General features: G+C 37.7%; 1 protein-coding gene across 10 annotated transcripts in view; it reads left to right on the top strand.

Annotated features, from left to right (window-relative positions):
• Positions 1–20409, top strand: part of ERC1 (ELKS/RAB6-interacting/CAST family member 1) — a 275197-nt gene that overhangs the window by 61950 nt on the left and 192838 nt on the right. For 5 of the 10 annotated variants that reach the window (XM_014869996.2, XM_088164630.1, XM_088164627.1 and 2 more), the window contains exons 4-7: positions 8925–8999; positions 10922–11077; positions 12824–12907; positions 15273–15440. In XM_014869996.2, coding sequence (XP_014725482.2) covers positions 8925–8999; positions 10922–11077; positions 12824–12907; positions 15273–15440 — 483 coding nt within the window. The remainder of the gene's footprint in view (positions 1–8924; positions 9000–10921; positions 11078–12823; positions 12908–15272; positions 15441–20409) is intronic. The other 5 variants (XM_088164633.1, XM_014869999.2, XM_088164632.1 and 2 more) reach the window with 1 other exon arrangement.

Below are 20409 nucleotides of genomic sequence, written 5' to 3'. Positions count from 1 at the left end.
AGATTTCAGAATCCCCCCGTGCTGTTTCTGACTCTGCAAGGGTGTTATATTTCTGATAGAATATTTGCTGGAAATAATCTAAAGATCTACATCTTGAAGCAAAAAGGTATCCCTCAGTTTTTTTCCAACTTTGAAACCTACATATAATTCAAAGCGTGATGTTGAGGCTCAAGGTCATCAGACAGTGCAGTTACAGTGGTCAGCAGTATGACCTTGAAAATTAAACATTAATTAATTTATTTCTTAAGCTTTTGCTATTGCCTGTATTGTAGTAAAGATTGCACGAATTTCCTAAGGAAAATAAATTCTAAGAGAGGATAGAGTTGTGGTTCTGGTAAGATTATAACTGTGTGCCACTCACTGTTTTAGGTTGTTATATCCATTCCAAATTATCCCTTTTTCTAGGCTGAAAACTCCAGTGCTGCTTAGTTGTTCCTCATATAAAAGGCATCACGTATTTTTGATCATATCCCAGGGCACTATCTGTCTCCCAAATCCAGATTATGAAATGGATTCTCTGCAGCTGCTGAGAGGTATCTCCATAGGCAGTTTGAGTGTCTTGGGCTTTTCCCTGTTGCCCTGACTTCTGAGAATCTCAAGAAATTACTCACATAAGTCTATGGGAAAGTTACTATATCCAGCATAGGATGTATTCAGCAACTGATACAGAGGACATTCTCTCATTAAAAGAAATAATTAAAACTTAAATGTCTCACTGAACATCAGAATGCTGTGACTTCAGCAGATAATAGTGTGGCTGCATCACATTCCTTTACCCTGGAAAACAAGCTTAAGCTTCATAGCTTATCAAAAGATGGCTGCTATTTTGAATACCCCTTCTTCAGTCTTAGTGACAATTATTGTTGCTGGTATTCTAGACTTAACTTTCAAAAACAAAATTATTTTCATACCAGGAAGACATACTTGATGAAATCCAGCAGCTGGACTACAGCTTCCAGAATAGCTCCCAAGTTGAATTAACTGCTGCCTCTTTGTTCCAGACTTGGCTGTTGCAGAATTATCAGTGATGGTCCATAGCTCCAAAGATAACCAAGTTTGCTTTTTTTTTTTTTGACAGCCTCCCTTCTCCCCACCCCCCAAAGTGCTAGATCCACTGATTAGAAATGCATTTTTCTCAGCTACACAAATTGATAGCCCAAATATCAGTGCAACTTCTGGCAGAATATGATGTGACTGCATCCATACCTGGTGTTCCAAACACTTGGACTACTGTGGGCAGATAAGATTTGTAAGGACAGTCCAAGAGGGACTGTAAGTATAGATGGCTGACCACAACCATTTATTTGGAAACAGAAAGAAGGCTGTTTATCCTGAAGATTTTTTGGTCAGGAGGCAGTTCTAGAGTTAAGGCTTGCATGTTACAGTAGTGTGGAATGAGGGAAGAACTGACAGGACTTTGTGTCTAGAAACTGTTAGATAGTAAATTACAGTTTTGACTTTAATTTTTATTTATTTTTTTAATTGGGCCTATTCAAACAAGATGGATTTTTATTCCAGTTGAGTACAAAAATGAATGAAGGAGTTAGGGATGGAGTGCTTAACAAATGAAGGGAGGTTTTGTATGTAAAACAGGCACTGAAATGGGTGATTCAAGAGGGCACTCATTCACATTGAGCTTAAGGAAAGAGGCTGTGGCAGAAAAATCCATTATTTCTTTCCTTTTTCAGTGTTTGTTGAAATGGCAACCCCACAAAGTGCTGTTTGTGAACAGCACCACAGTTTTCTGGGATGCCCTTAGTGCACGGAGCGACCCCTTTGTGGCTCTTTGGAGTCAAACAGTGCCCACTTTATCGTGGCAGCTGGCACTAAATGTGTGTGAGCACTCCTTACTCGGTGTCCCCATGGGCCAGAGCAGCAGGCAGGCACACCAGGCTAGCACACTTGGCCTTAGATTAGCCAAACTTGATCCTGGGCTGGCCCAAGAGCAGCAGCAAGGAGCTGAGTGAGAAGGGAGGGATGAGAACCTAAATGAGCTGTGCCCAGTGCTGAGAGCTCGGCTCCCTTGTCTGGCCGGATTTTAATGAGCCCTGACAAGTTTTGCAACCAAATTGTTTTTCCATGGGTGTGTTAAAATTCCTACCCTTTTCTGCTCCATGCTTAGAGGAGGATTTAAAAATTTTAATTGGAGCAATTAGAGTTAACTCAAAAGAACGCTTTTGTCCCATGCCAAGATTTTGCAACATAAATAAGATTTCATAAATAAGACTTCAAGAGAAAAGTTTTGTGTTGCAGGAGTAGATAGATTCAGTAACTGAAACTCTTACTGCCATCATAATAGGGAATATCTTTCTGATGAGATAAAAAATGAAGTTTCTGCTTTTTATTGCTGCTTCATGCTTTTGACCTTTTAGAAGCAAATGGCAAAGGGAGAAGTCATTTAAATCAAGATAATTTAAATAATTATGTCTTTATTAAAATTGCTTATTTGGTCTGCAGGTAGTTTTAAAACATACAGAGGTTTTGGAGGTCAAAATTTAAGAAAACAACTATTGCATCTTGAAAGGATGCATAATGTATTTTTTATGTATTTAATTTTTTTGAAACATCATTTTAGTTAGGAATATTCTATATGTCACCTTAGATAAGAATGGCAGTTAAAAATGTTCAAACATATATGAAATGATTTTCATCTCTCCTCAGATCAGAAGTTGGTAGCTTCATAATTCTTCAAAAATGGTAAAATTAGGTTGGAAAATAATGTATTTGTTTTCTGTTTTTCCAGACGACAAAAAAAGCTGGAACATTTACTCTAGCATGGCAAATTCCTGAATTTTATACAATGGTTAAATAATGTGTGGGTATTAAGTAAATGGAAAGAAGCAGAACTCCAGTCATCTGTCAGGGTTTTTTTTCTGTATTATAATTATGGTCTCACCAAAGTGAAATAATTAATAAAATTTCAGTAGGTTTCTTCATATGCTTTTTCTGGCATGGGGGGTAAATTATTCTTGTACTTTTTTCAAAACAATTTTTTTCTATATGAATGGGCTAGTCTTCAACTTAGAAGAAAATGTCTTATTTTATTTTAGCACTTCCATACCCTTCAGATAGGATTTTTAAAACTATGTGAAACAATGCATAAATCTGTCCGGGGATTAGGGGTTTAAAATGCTGAAACTTCAGTGTCTTTTGATGTTTTGTTATATTAGAAGATCTTTGTCAATACATGTTACATTATTTGCTTTGTTTGCCAATTACAGCTTAGGTATCTTATGCTTTCCTTGGAGATGGTCAGGTTATCCTGCACTTTTGTTCAGTAGAAGTGAGATCTGTGGAATTTTGTTTCTACAAATGTGAAACTTTGTAATGGAAGGAAAAGAAACCTAAAAATATAATTAATATGTTGGAAGCTAATTTAAGTACAAAATGAGTGCTTTTGCACCTTTAAAAGGAAAGAGAAAATTAATAATAGCACATATGTAAGTGAAGTTCTGCAAGGTTGAGGTTTTAATTTTTAATTGACTTTTCGTCAGCTTTTGAATTCACACAATGACTTGCTACTTAAAGCTAATTGGATGGTTTGAATTAATTCTCATCTTACCTTGCTTTTACTCTAATGCCAAAGTTTTGAGGGATTTTGCTTTGGTTTCCTGCTGATTAAAATACCGAGATAAGCAGGAAGCTGTGCTTTAATTCTCATTTTAGGTGAAGCCTTTGTTAACAAACTTAAGTGTCCTAATATCTGAAGTTTTAATTGGATTTAGAAATAATCGTTTCAATGGATTAATACAATTGCAAAGCAGAGATGAGTTTCTTTAGCGAGGGGTAACTGAGCTTCAAAGCAACTGGCACCCTCCATTATCAATGTGTGTGCATTGCCAGCACATCTTTCAAAGTTATGCTCTTTATGAATAGTCACTTTGGTTTTTTTAGGGACTTATGTTGATTGGGTTTGCAAATGCAGGAAATGACAAGTGGAAAAATGCAGAAATAATTTCCGAAGGAACTACCATGATTACTGCTTCCAGACTTGTATAACTATATAATTTTAGCAGCAAAAACTCTTAACAGCAATGAAATAAATTCCACAGGACTCTTATATGTTCTTTTTTCAGTTCAATTTTACATCTTGCTGAAACAGAAGTTAAAATTACTGGTATCGAGCAGTTTTGGAAAAAAATGCATTAAAAAAATCGTGAAACTAAACAATTGTGATACTATCCAGGCACCTTCTGGCACCAGGTAGTAAAGATATTTATATAAATGAGTCATGCAGATTAAAGGGCTCTCCCACAGGTTATTTCATGCAACCTTCTGCTCAAACCAGCAATTTCAAGCGGTGGGGATTCCACAGCCTCTCTGGGCACCTGCTCCAGCATTTGGTTGTTTTCCTGGTAAAATCTTTTCCATATTAGCAGGTCCAAATTTTCAGTGCTGCACATTCTGCCTGTTGCTTATGATCCTTCCACTTCTGAAAAGACTTTTGTTTCCATCATCTCTACAGCCTCCAGCTAGTTCTAGAAGGCATCAGGTTTCTCCCCAAGCCTTTTCTTTTCAGCTGAACAAACACCTTTCTCTCACTCTCTCCCCTTACATCATGTGTCTGTCAGACTCTCCTCTGAGTATTGCTGCCTTTCTTGTACTGGGAGCCCAAAATTGGGCACAGTGCTCCAGCAGTGGTCTCACAGGTGATGCACACAGGGACCACCTGCTTCCCTCCTCCTGCTTCTGCACTCTTGCTCCTACAGCCCAGGGTGCAGTTGGGCTGGGCTGGGGGGTTTTCCACATCAAGGGCACATAGCTTGATCCAATTCTTATCTTCCCCAAATTCCATGTATGTGTAAGCTGTTGGGAGTGCTGTCTGTCTCATCATGTCATTCCTGAAGGCACTGAGGGTTGTCAGGGGGAAGCTTCTGCTCGCTGGACCTCACACTGCTCATCAGCCCCAGGCTTTGAGCCTGGCAGCCCAGCTCATTGCCACCTGCTTTGTTAACCACTTACCTACCCAGTCTGTGGCTCACAAATTTGCCTCCAGGGATGTTTGGAGGCCTTGGGACATGGAACACCCCTTGCTCCCCACTTAGCCACACAGCCAGGTAGAAGAAAATCAGGTTAGTCAGGTATGATTTGTCTTTCTACACAAATAAAGATGTATTTTAACTTCTATAACTATTACATAAATTTTTAAATTAAAAATGATCATTAATACCGAGCTGATGGATGCTCCTGAAATTTTCCTTTGGATGTAGCATTTGCATTTCATTGTAATTAATTGGAACTAGGTTGCTAAAATCAAGGTAGGCAGAAAAGCCATCTGAGAGACTAAACTTTAAATACAAAAGATACAACGTTCATTCAGTAAGGCCTGGAGGATAAGGCTGGAGAATAAAACCAGTTTTTAGTCAAAACTGTCCAATGAATGATACAAAGATCCAGCATAGGCCATCATAGTTGATTACTCAAAGATATGGATAGTACAGTTAAGATTTTAAAAAGCCAGAATCATGATGGTGCTTTTAATTACACGTAATGTTTTTTAGTGATTTTTAAAAAAAGAATGTATGAAATGGCATGTTTTTTTACTCTTTATGTGGAATGTGCTGCCTGATAATGCAAGTTTGGCAGGAGTTGTTAGGCATGTCCTTTATTGCTTTGGAAACTGCTTGTGTTGTGGCTACTGAGAGATAAATTGCTGTATTTGTAAGCATATAGCCTACCCCGCTATAAAAACATCATTGCTTGAAAGTGTTCACATTTGTTCTAAATTCCATGCAAAATCAGTCACAGGAGCAACTGAGGGAATAACAGTGAATGATATGGCCAGGTTATAAAGGAAGAAAAGGTTTGAACTAAATTCAACCTTCATTATTAGGCACATATGTATAATTTACAGTGATAATACTGCTCAATATTGAGGACTCTTTCAATTCTGAACTATATTCTCTAATTTTGAATTATTTTCAAAAAGACCTGATGGACTTTGTAACTATTTATGGTGTGTTAAAATCACTTTATCACAGCTATTCTTTACATATTCAGTGTTCTCAGTGTGTTTGATCAGCTGTTCTATGTAATTATGCTGACTAGAAAATTAGAGTTATTGTTCCTCATACAGAGGCACTGTGCTGCCTGCCGAACTACTTGGCAGATTTTTCTGTGGTAGATTTTCTTGAAAAGGAAGATAGATATTCTTAATTAGAAATTAAGGTGAAATATAAACCCCAACTCTGGAGAAGGTGCCCACCTTGTTTAGAACTTCTGACTATTTCTAGCCTTCAGTTTCTAGTTACTGAATGTTATGGATTTTTTTTGGGACAGAATATCCCATTTTGGAATTTTGTTGCCTGTGAATATGGTTTAGAGTTGGAATCAGTTTGCACCATAATTTTGTTCTCCTTTTTGCTCTCACTTTTAAATGAAGGAGTCACTGAACATATGAAAGCAATAAAAACAAAAGAGATTTATATGAGCCACTCCTTGCTATAATAATTTAATTTGCACTCAAAGGTGCAAAGATGCTAAATTTTACTAACCTGTTAGGAAACAACAGCAGTTACATAAAAAAGTTCTTAATGTGTGAAAGTAAATGAAAAAGTATTACTTTATCAGAATGGATAATGTGCAAGGAATGAAGGACTGGTTGGATTTCTGCTTTTCTGATTCTGATATTTATGTGTGGCCCTGTGTTTTGAACTACTGTGCAAAATCCTTTGTTACAGGTTCAGATCTTAATTTTCATCCATCTATGGGGATGTGTCCAGAACAGAATCTGAATACATCAGAGATATGATACATTAGTATTTTTGCATTCTGCCTCTTTGAAAGACATGGGTGCAATCTGTGTTTCATAATTAAGAAGGGGATCTGTGCCCTGCTTTCCTTCAGCAGCCACCCTTCAGTCTGTGTTCCAGAGGAGCCTCTCTCTGCCTGTAGTGTTTTTTCAGGCTCTTCAGGATCACAGGCATGTTGCCAGAATGAAGCCCTTCCTGTGCAGTCAGGAGTTGGGAGGTGTTATTTTTCAGCAGGCTAAGTCATCCAAATCACAGTGGAATTACTTCAGGTGATAAAAGTAGGACATTTCCTTTGCTGAAGTGCAGAGCATCACTTGGGGTAGAGGAGATACAGGCATTTCTCAAGAAGGAGGCTGGAATAATTTTCTCTTTGGGAAAACACTGAGCAATGGTAGAAGCAGGCACTGTTGTGTCAGCATCCCTTTACAGACACACAGTTCTCCTGCCACCTATTCCACCTATCCCATTTCCATTGCAGTAGCTGATTTTATATTCTCAGGTCAGTCTCTGCTCACATGGAAATCACCTAACTACTAAAATAAAAATAATTCAGTGTCCAATGTTGATTTTTGACCTTCTTATCCTTTGTTTTCTCAGTTGCTAAAAGCTCACGAGAGTTTGTTTTAATTTCTTTGAGTAAATCCATTTTGGGAATGTAGATACGGGTAAGTAGAATAATAATGGTATTGCTCCACTCTGGTCTGTATGTTGCCAGTAGTATTTGTGCTGAGGCTCTCAAGTTTTCTGTTGACTCTAGGAGAAACAAATGTATTTAGAGGGGTTTTCAGGTTTATTTTTTCAGAAGGATTTTTTTTTATTTCAGAGAATACTACTGTACACTGCAAACACACTTGTAAAAATAGCTTCTCAGAAAATACACAGATAGAATATTTTAAACCAGAGAAACCTTCTATTAGATTTTCTTGTTATTACCATTCAGAGGCATCAACTTATGCAACTGGTCTTATGCCAGCTTTATTCAAGATTCTTGTGGCCCTTGTCATGCCACAACACATTTCAATGTTGCTCACTTCAGAGCTGTGTAAGAACTTCACAATCTTACAGGCAGTGTTTTCAGTATTTTTGAAAAGCACTGTGCAACTCTACTTTTTTCATTCAAATAATTACTTGTGTGGAGCTAGTTGCATGTTTGACTGCCATACAAAATTTTAACTCTTCACCATGTCTATTGAAAATACAAATTTGTGGATTTGTCTTTCAGATGTTTGAGGGGAGGGGATGGACAGACTGTGTGTGGGCATATAACACAATCCATTGTTAACTGGCATCACAGTTTGTGCTCTATGGACACCAAAGTATTTTTCTGGCATATAAGATTAACATTCTAACAGAATTCACATTCCTGCAGTTAACATTAGAGTGTGCTGTGAGGACAATACTGTTTGAAGACAAAGAGTGAAAGAGTATTAATGTTTCTATATTGTTTCTCCTCTTTTTACACATGTTGGCTTGAAACCCCAGCTTTATATGATAGAACAAGTTGTTTCAGCTTTCTGTAATTTTATCCCTTAGCAAGCAGTCTAGAGCATGATATTTCTGTGAATTTACATCAACAGAAATATCACATGGACTTTGTATCCTCCTGTCTGCATCCCCTGAGCCTCTAGAGCAATGTGATGTACAGTCATGTATTTTCAGCTGTGCTCAAGGCCAAGAGCCTTGAGAAAGATTTTCATCCTGTCTAGTTAAATGTTGCCACTCTGGGGTAAATAATGCTGGAAAAAGTTAACAACAGCTGCACCTTATAACTTGTTGAAATAGAAACCACAGTGTTGCTGTTTTCAGTAAGCCTCTAGTCAAGTGCATTATGTGTATGTCTTCCATGAGAAGCTATCAAAAATTCAGGTTAGTTGAGCAGGCAGATGATAGAGCTTTGTAGCTGACCCAGCTGTCATTTTAAGTTTATTTTGAGTAAGAGGGTAGTCAAAGGTGCACTTTGTGCTGTGTCTTTTTAACTGAGGCTGGGATTCTACTGAATGAGCTTTTGGCAACCCTTTCTGTGATATGAGAAGTGATGAAATGTGTGAACTGGCAACATCAGGAAGCAGCATTGAGTTATGCTCTGTATTAGAAAGAGAAGCTTCTAGTAATGATGTTTGTATTGGGGCACTGCCATTAGTCTAACTCTTGCTTTCATTTCTGCTGGTACAGGAAATCCATCGTCGATTTGAGAACACTCCTGACACAGCCAAGACAAAAGCTCTCCAAACTGTTATTGAGATGAAGGTAAATGATTGTGCATGGGCAGCAGTAGAATTTGTTCTCTGGAAAATGGGTTTTAATATGAAAGGTGACTCTACCAAGTACCATATGCTTCTGTCAGTCTTGTCATTTAAAATAAGTATATTTTTAATAATATTTTGCTATTATTCTTTTATTTGTTATTGTTGATCACTGAAGAGACAGACACAGTAGAAACTCATCTTCTGTCTGCCTGCAGCAACAGATACACATTTCTTCCAGTTAACCAAAAGTTCATTCTATTACAAGAATGGGAGTGGCAGATTAATATGAAAGATTTGTGGGATTTTATAATGTGGGTTCCTTTCTTTCTGTGTTATCAACGTTTGAAGTGCTGCTTTGCATTCTGTGTCTCAACAGAGTTAGCAAACTTGACACCCACTTAATGAATGGGTCATATAGCTAGAAATACATCTGTATGCCATCATAAACCTAACTTTTCTAGATGACTTTGTGATTGAATCCTTAAGCCATTAGCTGAAGTATTTAATGGACTGATGGCAATTGGCCAAGAGCTCAGGAGCCACAATCAAGTGTGTGGTTTACACAGCTTTATGCAATCATATTTCATATTGTATTGCTCATCAAGTACATCAGACAGGGTTTGGACAAACAGAGTTGAAAAATTGGAAACTGTCTTTGCAAGCTATAATTTTCCATTTTGTATCCCTCCTTTTTTGTTTTATTTTCCTTTCTTTTGTCTCCTGCAACTTTTTCCATTCTGTATCAGTGTTTTCTTTATTTATATCCCATCTTTCTATTCTGAAGCCTTTCATTTGTTGTCATTCTCATTAGTTATCTTTGTGATCCATAGTAATGAAAATTAATTGACCATCTGGTAACATTAAGGGTCTTTACTATCAGAAGAGAAGCACAGGGGCATTTCTGGGAAATGATGTGAGCACTGACAACTAAACTGTTGTCAGTTTCAACATAACACTTCACCTTACTGCCTCTAGTTTTTTGTTGCAAAAAACTATCAGTTTTTAACTTAAGTATCAAACATTAAGCAGGAGGTCCGATTAGATCTTCATAATGTTGCTTTTAAAAAATTCTCATCTCATGAATGAAAGCCTATATATGTAAAAATCAGCTTTTTCTTCAGCCATGCTTTGCTTATCAGACAAAGTTAGAAAGGTTTTGTTTATCAAAGTCTGTAGTATAGTTTCAAATCAGATCTGTCTCTGAAGAAAGACTAAATATTTTGGGGAAATGAAATAAGAAAAAATGGACTGCTTTAAGAGATTATAGTTCCTAAATACATATCCATGATCATGAATATACATGAATCTCTGTGTGCTGTGTGAATCTGTTCTTGCTGTTCCTTAAACAAGAGACTTGTAAAGAAACCAAAAAAATTAAACCAGGTACACTGAATGAATACCTCTGATTATGCTGTAAAAGTATGAGGATAGTGATTGATTGACTTTTTAATTTTCCTGCGTGGTTTTTTTTTAACCCATTGAAAGGTTTAATACATTGTACATATCAAGCAGAATACTTGACAGACCCTTTTCTGCTTTATCCAATCAAATCTAGATTGTTGTGCATTTTCCTTGCTTATGGTGACTTGCTGTTCCCCATTTGTCACCCCACTTAAATTAACTAGTGGCACAAACCCAATTTTTTGCTGTTCTTGCAGTCACATTTTGCTGTCCATTCAATTAGAATTAGATGTCTGTAGATTATGCTGGCTTTGAAAAGGCAACTTCATGTTATAAATTGAAAAATGAGTATCTGAGCATTCATATGTAAAGAGTTGAACACTGATTTCTCTAAGAACTTTTTAAATACATTTTAAGGGCAGGTAATTTATTGGACATGTATCTCGTTCTGTTTTACTCCAGCAGTACATTAACAAATAATCTAACTGTGTGTCTTTACCTGTCTCCTCTAATCATTTTCAGGATTCAAAAATTTCTTCCATGGAGCGTGGCCTCCGGGATTTGGAAGAGGAGATTCAGATGTTGAAGTCAAATGGAGCCCTGAGCACAGAGGAACGTGAGGAGGAAATGAAGCAAATGGAGGTGTACCGCAGCCATTCCAAATTCATGAAAAATAAGGTATTGAGAACACTGGCAGCAGCCCTGAGTTAAACTGAGCTTACAGAGGACAGAAATGTTCTTGCTTTAGTTAGGAGGAATGGTCTGGGTTCCCAGTCAAATGTTGGGAAGCAAAATCGATTTAATACCTGCTGTTCAGCCACTAAAATAACTTAAAAATATTTAAGAAAATTTTAAATTGCAATTTGAAAATGTTATGATAGTGTTTCAGCAAGATCAGTGGCCCAAGTTCTCTTTTTATTGTCATGCCTGATTCTCCTCTCTCCTCTCTCCTCCTCTCTCCTCTCTCCTCTCTGCTCTCTTTTTTACACCATTACTAATCCATTATTGGTCCAGGTTTTATTTGGTCTAAAGTATTTCCAAAGGTAGTTTGTTGAAAGAAGGATGTTTCTTTTTGCAGCTGTTGTTGTCTAACTGTTTGGCCTTGTCATTATATAAAAGCTGAGAAGAGTGTGAACTGTCACAATAATGACTTTGCATTACACTCTCCTTCCAGCAGTGGAGTCAGCATGAGAGTAGAGTCTACAGCAGTGGTGGTGCTGACATGAATTTCTGTTGTTTGGGATACAGGACAGATACAGCAGTGACACATGCTAGTCCTCAGGTGTAAAGACCTGGCTGTTGAACTGTCTCTTCAAAAATTCAAATCCAAAAGTCAATCCATTCTTTGTTTCTCAGTCTTTTAGTGAGTCCTAACATTAAGTGGAGGTTCAGGCCCTCTTGCACAGTAAATTTGAGTATATTGTGAACAGTCCTGGCTGTCTTAATTAGCTTATGTGTACTTCCTGCAAGCACTATACAAATCCTGGAAGAGAGGTTGAAAATTACTGTACTGGGTGCTGAACAGCTGGAACCCACTGCATTTGTCTTACTTGAAATTATTGGTCTAGAAAAGAATACTGGGTGAAGTGGCTTGGAGAAAGCAGCATTACTTGCCCTGAAGTAGGAACATCTACCAAGTTTGTGTTCCTTCCTCTTGCCTCACACCAGCTCACTGAAACACCTTGGGGTAACTACATCTGTTCTTCCATTTGCTCTTTATCCCACGGGGTTGCTTTTAGGAATTGAAGGGTACCCTGTTCAAATTAGGAATGGAGGAGGAGATTAGAGCATCACTTCCTTCCATCTTTTCTTCTTTCTTTACTTCTTTCATTGTTAGCAACTCTTCAATTTTCCCTTGTCCTCTCCCTCTATGGATCTATGGATCTGTTCAGCTACTTGATCTCTGGACCTCTTCTGTCTCCTGGTCTGCTCACTTATTTTCCTGCAGAACATTTATTCTTTTTTGGTATCTGTTTGCTCATGACTCATGGCCATCTCCAATCTTGTTCTGTAATTGCACAGCATTTGTTTTTTCAGCATTGTATTGTGTAAGTGATTTGTGGCTGTAGGTTGATAATTAACATTATTTCTCTTATGCTGAAGTATGTCCTTTTTCCTGTCGTAATTTCCTTATGAACTGCAGTTTCAAAACCCTTGGGATAAGTGCCACGTACTTGACATATGTAAACATAACCATAACTATGTATCTTCTGTTTCATAATCAAATTCTTGTCTGGCAGCCTATATGAAATTACACAGACATTAAACTTTTGAGAAGATTTAATGAAGAATGGAAGAGAAGATGAGTGACCACTGTTGATCCTTCTATTCAGTTCTTTGTCACTTTCAGTTATTTGGACTGAAACAGACTGACTAGAAGCTGACAAATAATAAATATTTAAAAGCATAACAATGTCGTGACAGGTAGAGCAACTGAAGGAAGAGCTAAGTGCCAAAGAGGCTCAAGGGGAGGACCTGAAAAAAAGAGTGGCTGGTCTCCAGACCGAGGTCTCTGCAGTAAGATCTCTCTTTTGTGTGCAGTGGCCATTCACTGAGGCTTGCTGGCTCTTCTGGCTTTCTTCTCTTACCTTCTTCATGACTTGATATAACAAGTAGAACTAACAGCCTGCTCAGCCTTGTAGCTGCCTTTTTATTCACATGGTTCTGGTGTCCATAAATAACATCACTCTCCAGATGAACATTTGTATTTGTTTTGTTGCTGTTTTTTAATGGTATGAGCTGTTTGGGCAATAACCTACTCTTCTCTACTGAAGCAGATTTTCAAAAGCATTCAGCACCCATTTTGGGGACAGTCTTTCAAAGAGATTTGCTTTTCCTTGTTAAAAAAACTAATTTGAAAACTTGTGTTGAAGACTTAACATTGTTTCACAAAAAATAACGAAATCTGGATGCTGAATGCTTTTGAAACTGATTGCTCGATTTTAGCAGCATGAATTCAGGTTATTCCTTTGCTGTGAAGTCAGAGATTCACTCAAAAGTGTGAACATGGTTTGTCATCAAGAAGAGAGATGTGAGCACCTGATGGTATCTTTACTTCTCTTGCAAGTGTGGATGGTGTGTGCTGCATTCTTACTAAAGCACTTGGGCACATTGGCAGTGTGGGCTTGCAGCTCTGAAATGGGAGACAGACAGGAATCCCAGGGTGCTGATTGAGAATCTTCATGTAATGAAATGTAGTAAATATTTGTTCAGAGATGAGCCCCAAAAAATCTGTCGTTTTGAGAAAGTTTTACTCTGATTCAGGCTGCCTACTAATTGAAAAAGTTTGTGTCATGTGAGATTTTTTCAGGAGGTTTTTTTTGTTTAGATACTGTAGAAAAGATAACCAGCAGTAAATAATTCAGCTCTTCCCAGCATTGTCTTGTTCCTGGCAGTATTGTGAAACTGGTGGCTGACATCAATAGCTTTGGGGTGAATTGAAATAGATGGCAGAATCACCCTCTGTGCATATTTGCTTTTAGTAAAATATCAAAAAACCCAACCTAGCAGGTTTGAATTAAGTGAAACGCAAGCAATTGAGTAGTTCCATAAATTCTTACATACCTTTTCATTGTTCCATTTAATAAAATGGGTTTGAGAGGTTTTTTTGAAATGCACGTCCTCCTTCTTCCCCATTCCTTCATGTATAGTTTTTCACATTGGAACACAGGAATCCTTGATTACATATTTTGATACTATTTTAATACTCTTTGGTAAAGAGTTTTCTTCATTTAATTGCCCATTATTGAAACAGTATTGTCAATATAAAGCTGCATTTACCCAAGCTTTTTTTCTCAGTTATTTCTACAAGTATGTGCATTTATTCTAATCAAAAACTTAAAAAAAATTTATAAATTATACTGTTATTTCATTCATGTGCCTAGTTTCCAAACATGAACAGTGACTTGAACAATTTTTTTATCTTGTGATGCCCTTTAATTTCTGTTTTGAAGCATTTGACAATATACTTTTGGGGCTATTCTGTGAGACAGGAAGCAAAACAGTGTTTGTTGCAAACTTGGACTTAAAACTACATTTAGACTTCCCTGTCATCTCTTATTAATTTTCCTTCTCATACTTAATAAAAATTGTCCTGCGTGATGATTGCACTTAAATTAAGATTTTAGCTGATATCATTGCTTTCTTTTCTCTTTTTTTTACTGTTTGTTTTTTTAAATAATAATCCAACGTACATTTGCTAAAATAAATTTGCATTTCTATACTGCTTTAATTCACTAAATTAAATTTAGGAAATTGCTCTCAACAAAATGCAATTCCACAAACAGTTTTTGTGTTATTTTGATGAATATTTGCATCTGCTTCTAGAACCTTCCACAAACTAAAATGTATTTCATAGAATAAAATGCTGGTTTTGTGAATAGTGGGAAAAGTAATAGTGACTTTCCATCCTCTCTAAGCATGAGGATTGATAGGTGAGGAGCTGGAGGGCAGCTTGCTGATTTGACATTTCAAAGCAAACATTGTGCTGCTGAGAGACCTGCAGGTGCTCTGATCTTACAGGCTGGGGGTACTTTGTCATTACAGTTGTTTCATCTTCATTAAAACCTTACTCCTGCTACATATGTGGGCTTGGTCAGTCCTTTGGAAGATGAATAACAAAAGACTGCTACTATTCAAAAGAACCTCCCTTGAAAAATTGATGACATTGTTCCCCTCTCTTCTTCCTTGAATCCTTTGCTCATGACACAAATTTTTGCCAGCCTTTCACTCAAGATTACTGAAGGCTTCATAGTTCTGTGGGATAATTTAAGAGTATCACACTGTTTGTTGATGGTTATGTGTGTTTATAGTAATTTTTGCAAGGAGGGTGTAAACTGTGTCTCCCTTTGCCCATCCCTTCTGTGTTTTTCAGATTGGCCAGGTGAAACAGGAGCTGTCACGCAAGGACACCGAGCTGCTGGCCCTGCAGACCAAGCTGGAGACCCTCACCAATCAGTTCTCTGACAGCAAGCAGCACATCGAGGTGCTCAAAGAGTCTCTTACAGCTAAAGAGCAAAGAGCTGCCATCCTGCAGACAGAGGTGAAGTGGGCAATTCTGTCCTTGCTGACTGTGCACACAGAAAGAGACAAAACCCATTATTTCTGCTGCTCTTAGGTTGTACAAGCCCACAGCCTTCCAGTACTGCTTGTTCTGAGCACTTTGTAGCTTTGATTGTGTGTTTGATTGTCTAGGCCAAGGATTGATCTAAAGACAAATATGTGTGCATAAGTGCTTGGCTGAATTAGAAATCTGGGGGGATTTATTTGCAGTGACCTTGTAGCTAGAGGAGAGGAAAAAGGAAAATGATTCCAGTAGCAAACACTCTGCAGAGGCTTCACCACTACTGTCAGCATGTCCAGGAACTCTTGCTTGTAAGCCTAAAATATGGACTTTGATGCTTTATGATGCATATTCCAGGATAAAGGAAAAATATTTTCTAAATTGTTTTTCGATGACAAGTGCATAATAAGTTCCCGTATTATGTAAGACCCAGGTGTATATCTGAACATCAAACAGATAATAAATGTAGCATAAATGTGTTGCTTCTGGACATTGTTGAAGAGCAAGCATGTAATGTCCCTGGCTTGGAAAACTGTAATGTTAGTGGAAGTCCAAAAGATGGCAGTGATGCATCAAAAACTTTGTTGTTACAGCTGAAAGAGTCAAAGCCAAAGGAGCTGTGAGAAAGGCATGCAGGAAATTTGTGGGTGACGCTGGTAGAAGGTTCCTTATTACAAGACCATAAGAAAATGGATCTGAACTTTTTATCCTAATTTAGCTTTCCTTTAGCCAAAATTGGTAAATCTGTAGGTGCTCATGGCCTTGTGGACATGCAGGAATGAAATTACATAGTAAATATCTTTTGATGTTCCAGGATGGCTTTTCTGGTTATTCTCAGATTTATGTAGAAGTTGAGATTGCATTAGTGGGTATAACTGGGAAGGTGTTCCAATTTACAATCATAAAAGCCCTGTTAAAATTGTTCATTCCTTTTTGCTAGTTCGGGAGTGTACTCTAGATTAGTACATGTCTATTTAAAAGAAATATTTAAATTTCAAAATATTGAAAGTAGGTGTTAGGTAAATAAGCATTTTCAAAGGTAAAATGCAGACTTTGATCCATTGCAGTGATTGAAAAGAATATAGATATGTTAAATGTGCAGTACTGTGACAAACCTACAAAACTTCTCACTTTTAAGTAATAAATAGTAATACTTTTCTACCCATGAGAGACGAAGTTCTTGAACAAATTTACTTTATTAACAAGCTAAAAGACTTCACTAGAGTGTCATAATTTCATCTCTTATTCAAGTAAAATGTCCAGAATTGAAACAGAGTATTTAAAACAAAGAAGACTTGGTTATATAGCGTTGGTAGATACTGCTGACAGTTATTCAGAACATCTTGATTTTATTTTACCTAAAGGCCAAAGTACTTTACAAAATTATTCTGCTCTCTGACTTGTAATATTACTAAATAACCATTGAGAATGTGTTCTTCATTGGCTGCTTCCAAATGAAGTTCTCATGTAGCGCCACAAAACCAAACTGGATTCCTCCTTCCAAGAAGACACTGATACTTTTTGAAAGATAATCTCATCTTTTTGACCTTTGTTGGAGTTCTTGTCAGAAAGCTCAACAATTAAATTATTACCCAGTTACCTTTATTCTGTGTTCACAGGTAATCCTCTTAAGTATAGGATTGAAACATGCTGAAAACATGCAGTGTTGAGATGTTTGTCCTTGCATCCTGGGATGATTTGGCTTTTTTAAAGGAAAGGATATCTTTCCCATACAAGGGTTTTCTTTAGGAATGAGGTGGGAATGTGAGGTCCTGCTTGGCCTCACTTCTTGGCAGCACTGGTCATGGTTAAAACACAATTAGCTTCTCTCAAGACACCTAGAGAGAGTTGTGAGGAGGAAGAGAGCTGCAGTTTCTGACACACATTGTCAGACATCTTTATGGGGGATCAGTTTTTAAAAGTAATATTTAAATAAACATTTTTAAAGAAAAGAGAGTACTTCCATAAGCTTCTACCTCTTATTTAGGCTTCTGTTAAAGACCCTGCTCACAGATGGGGAAAGTGTTGATACAATATCTCAAAAATGGATTTGCCACCTGCCACACTGGAACTACAAACAGCAGTGAGCTGTTTGTGGGGTGTTTATCTTGAGGGCTATTGGGTGGAGAGGATACTGTGGTTAGCTTTTTAATTGGTTTAGAAAACTTTAAAAATAGCTCTCAAATTGTACAGTCACTTCGTAAACAAAACAAAAAATAAGTCAGTGTTTATGTTGGAATTAAGGCTTTATCCATATAAAGTTTTCACCCAGTGGGCCCTCCAGCTTAGGTCAGTGCCAGAAGTTATGTGGCTTCAGTGGGAAGTTGCTTTAACCAACAAGAATGTTCTTTATTTTTGTATACTGCCCAAGCTGGCATGGTTCTGTAATTGGTCTGTTCCTATGGTAAATTCAGATTAATATTCAGTAGAAAAATGAATCTAATCATGTGGAAGTTTTTATTTGCTTTCGATGTGTCATTAGAACATAACTTTTTCTAAGGATCTTTTTTTATTGGGGCCTACACTGGCATTTTGAAACTGCAGTAGATTCTGCCAAATCAGAGACAGAGAATGGAATACATTTAGTGAGGAGTGTTCAGATGGGAGCTGGGTGTTCCTCACAAGACTTATCAGCACCAGCTACCCCAGCACCCAGTGCTGACACCTGCAAATAGAGGTGAGCTCACAGAACTGAGTTCTCTGTGTTCAGGTGCTTCATGTCTTGTGTTAGAGCTTGAGGAAGAAGAGCTGAACTAACTTCTGACCTGAGCAGGCCCTGGGAGCAGCACATCTGTCCTGCACTGGTTTGTAACCCTGGCAGGAGCCAAACGTGCTCTGCACAAAGCCAGGCATGTGCACCTCTGCTCCATTGTGTAATCTAAGTTGTCTGGACAGCTGGGAGCTAAATGTTCATGGAGAATTCACTCTCATCTACAAACCCTGGATATTGCTGCAATTGGTATGAGGAGGTGAAGAGTCAACTCTAATCTAGTTAAAAAGAAAGATCAATGTCAAAAATAGAGAATTAAATTAAGTCTTGTGAACTGCCACTGCATTCGAATCAGTCAATAAACATAGCTTTAAAGTCTTAATTACAGACTATGCTATCAGTAAAAAGGCCTAATTCTTTTTTTTTATATATGTTTGCCAGTTAGTAATGGAATGTCATTTTAAAAATGACATACATTTAAAAATGTATTCATACTTGGAGACTTCACCTAACAATAGCTACAGTAGGTAAAAGCAACTCTCACCTCACATTCTAATTTTAATTTCATGTCTCTGTGCACTTTGAATTCTGAATGCTGACATAGAATTACTTCAACATCTGCTTTAAAAAGCGACTGGCTTCTGTTAGAAACCTGTGCAGACTCTGAAGACACATTTCAGGATTGGTATTCCATCTGTTCCTTCTGCTGCCTCTTCTGTAGTCATACCCACAGAGAATTAAACTTGAGAATTTTGCTGTTATAGAGCAGTTGGGGCTTGGATATAGCATAGGGGAGGTTTTACCTTCTGATACCACTCAGTGAAGCTTGGTTTGGTTCACTGATCTAAATTATGGTTCAGCCATGGTTTGAACAGGTGTTCAGGTAGATGTGAAGAATCACTCAGGAAAAGAGTAGTATGCTGTTTTTTGTGGGCATCACTGACATCTTCTTCAGCCCAAGTGGGAATCATCAGGGTTGGAATAACCTACTTGCTACTGTACAGTGGAGATGATGATAAAATTCAGAAAGATACCCTTGTTTTCAATCTCAGTTCTATTAACACAAGCTCCTGAAACTCAGGAGCACAGTGAGAAACACAGTGAGGTCTTAAACTCACTGTGGACTTCTGAAAATTTAAATTATTTCCCTATAGTTTGGGAATATTCAGAAAGCTAAGACTGTCATTACAGAATTCAAGATGTTTGCCTGATCGTTTCCATGTACTGAGAAAATCCTAAGATGACTCTGTTGAAGTTGGCATCACCTGACTCCCACAGACCTCAATTCTTGTCACTGTGGGAGGATGCCATGCATAAACTGAGTTGACATGAATAAACAAGTGCAGTGTTCTGCCAGGAATAGTGCTAAGGTGATGATTGTGTGTCCTGCCAGCCTTTGAAAATACTTTTGAAAGTGTTTTCTTTGGTTTCCTAGGCAAGGACCTCACACAAATAAAACCAGGAATGCAATTTACCCAAAACCATAAGCTAATATAGAGTTCAAAGAGAATAATCAATCAGAAAATGGAAAGCATTCTGTGGATAAATTTCTATTTGCAGATGTTCTCTTTTCACTTAACACTGTGCTGTAGGCACCTGGACTGTCTCAAATATTTTGCAACACAACTGTTGAGAGTATGTGGATTTTCTTGTGAGGGAGATTTTCAGTTTCCCTTCAAGAATTAATAAAAGTGACTCTTAGTTTTAATATCAAAGATTCCCAGGGAAGAACATACCTAATCAATCTATAGAACTGTATGTTTAAAAAAAGAAGACAAAGCGTGATCCACCTGCTAAACCTTTCATCACAAACACTATCCATCCTATAAATCATATTTGGGTAAGACCTGGTACTCTAATATCCCTGCAGATCACACTCCTTGCCCCACTTGCTGGGTGAGAGGTCAGGAATGTGGTTTTAATAACGTATGTGTAAGTGAGAAGGCTCCAGACACAGAGGTGGCAGCAGGATTGCAGCACTGATGGGGAGAGCAGGGCAGCTCTTTTCGCCACTGGCAAGTGCTTACTGCTCTGTGTGAAAAGAAAGCAGACAAAACACCAGAGAGTTTTGTGAGTGGAACACTGGAAATGCAGGGCCTCAGAGACAGCTTTTCCATTAGTAACTCAAAATAAAATAGAATAACATGTTAAAACTAAACGTTGCTCAGAATACCATAAGCAGAGTAAATTCCTAAATTCTTACCCCAGCTGGGGTTGTTGAGCCGTTGTCATCCTTTC

The sequence above is a fragment of the Sturnus vulgaris genome, chromosome 5, assembly GCF_052056855.1.
Source record: "Sturnus vulgaris isolate bStuVul1 chromosome 5, bStuVul1.hap1, whole genome shotgun sequence".
Lineage (NCBI taxonomy): Eukaryota > Metazoa > Chordata > Aves > Passeriformes > Sturnidae > Sturnus > Sturnus vulgaris.
This window is presented reverse-complemented; position numbering and strand designations above follow the sequence as displayed.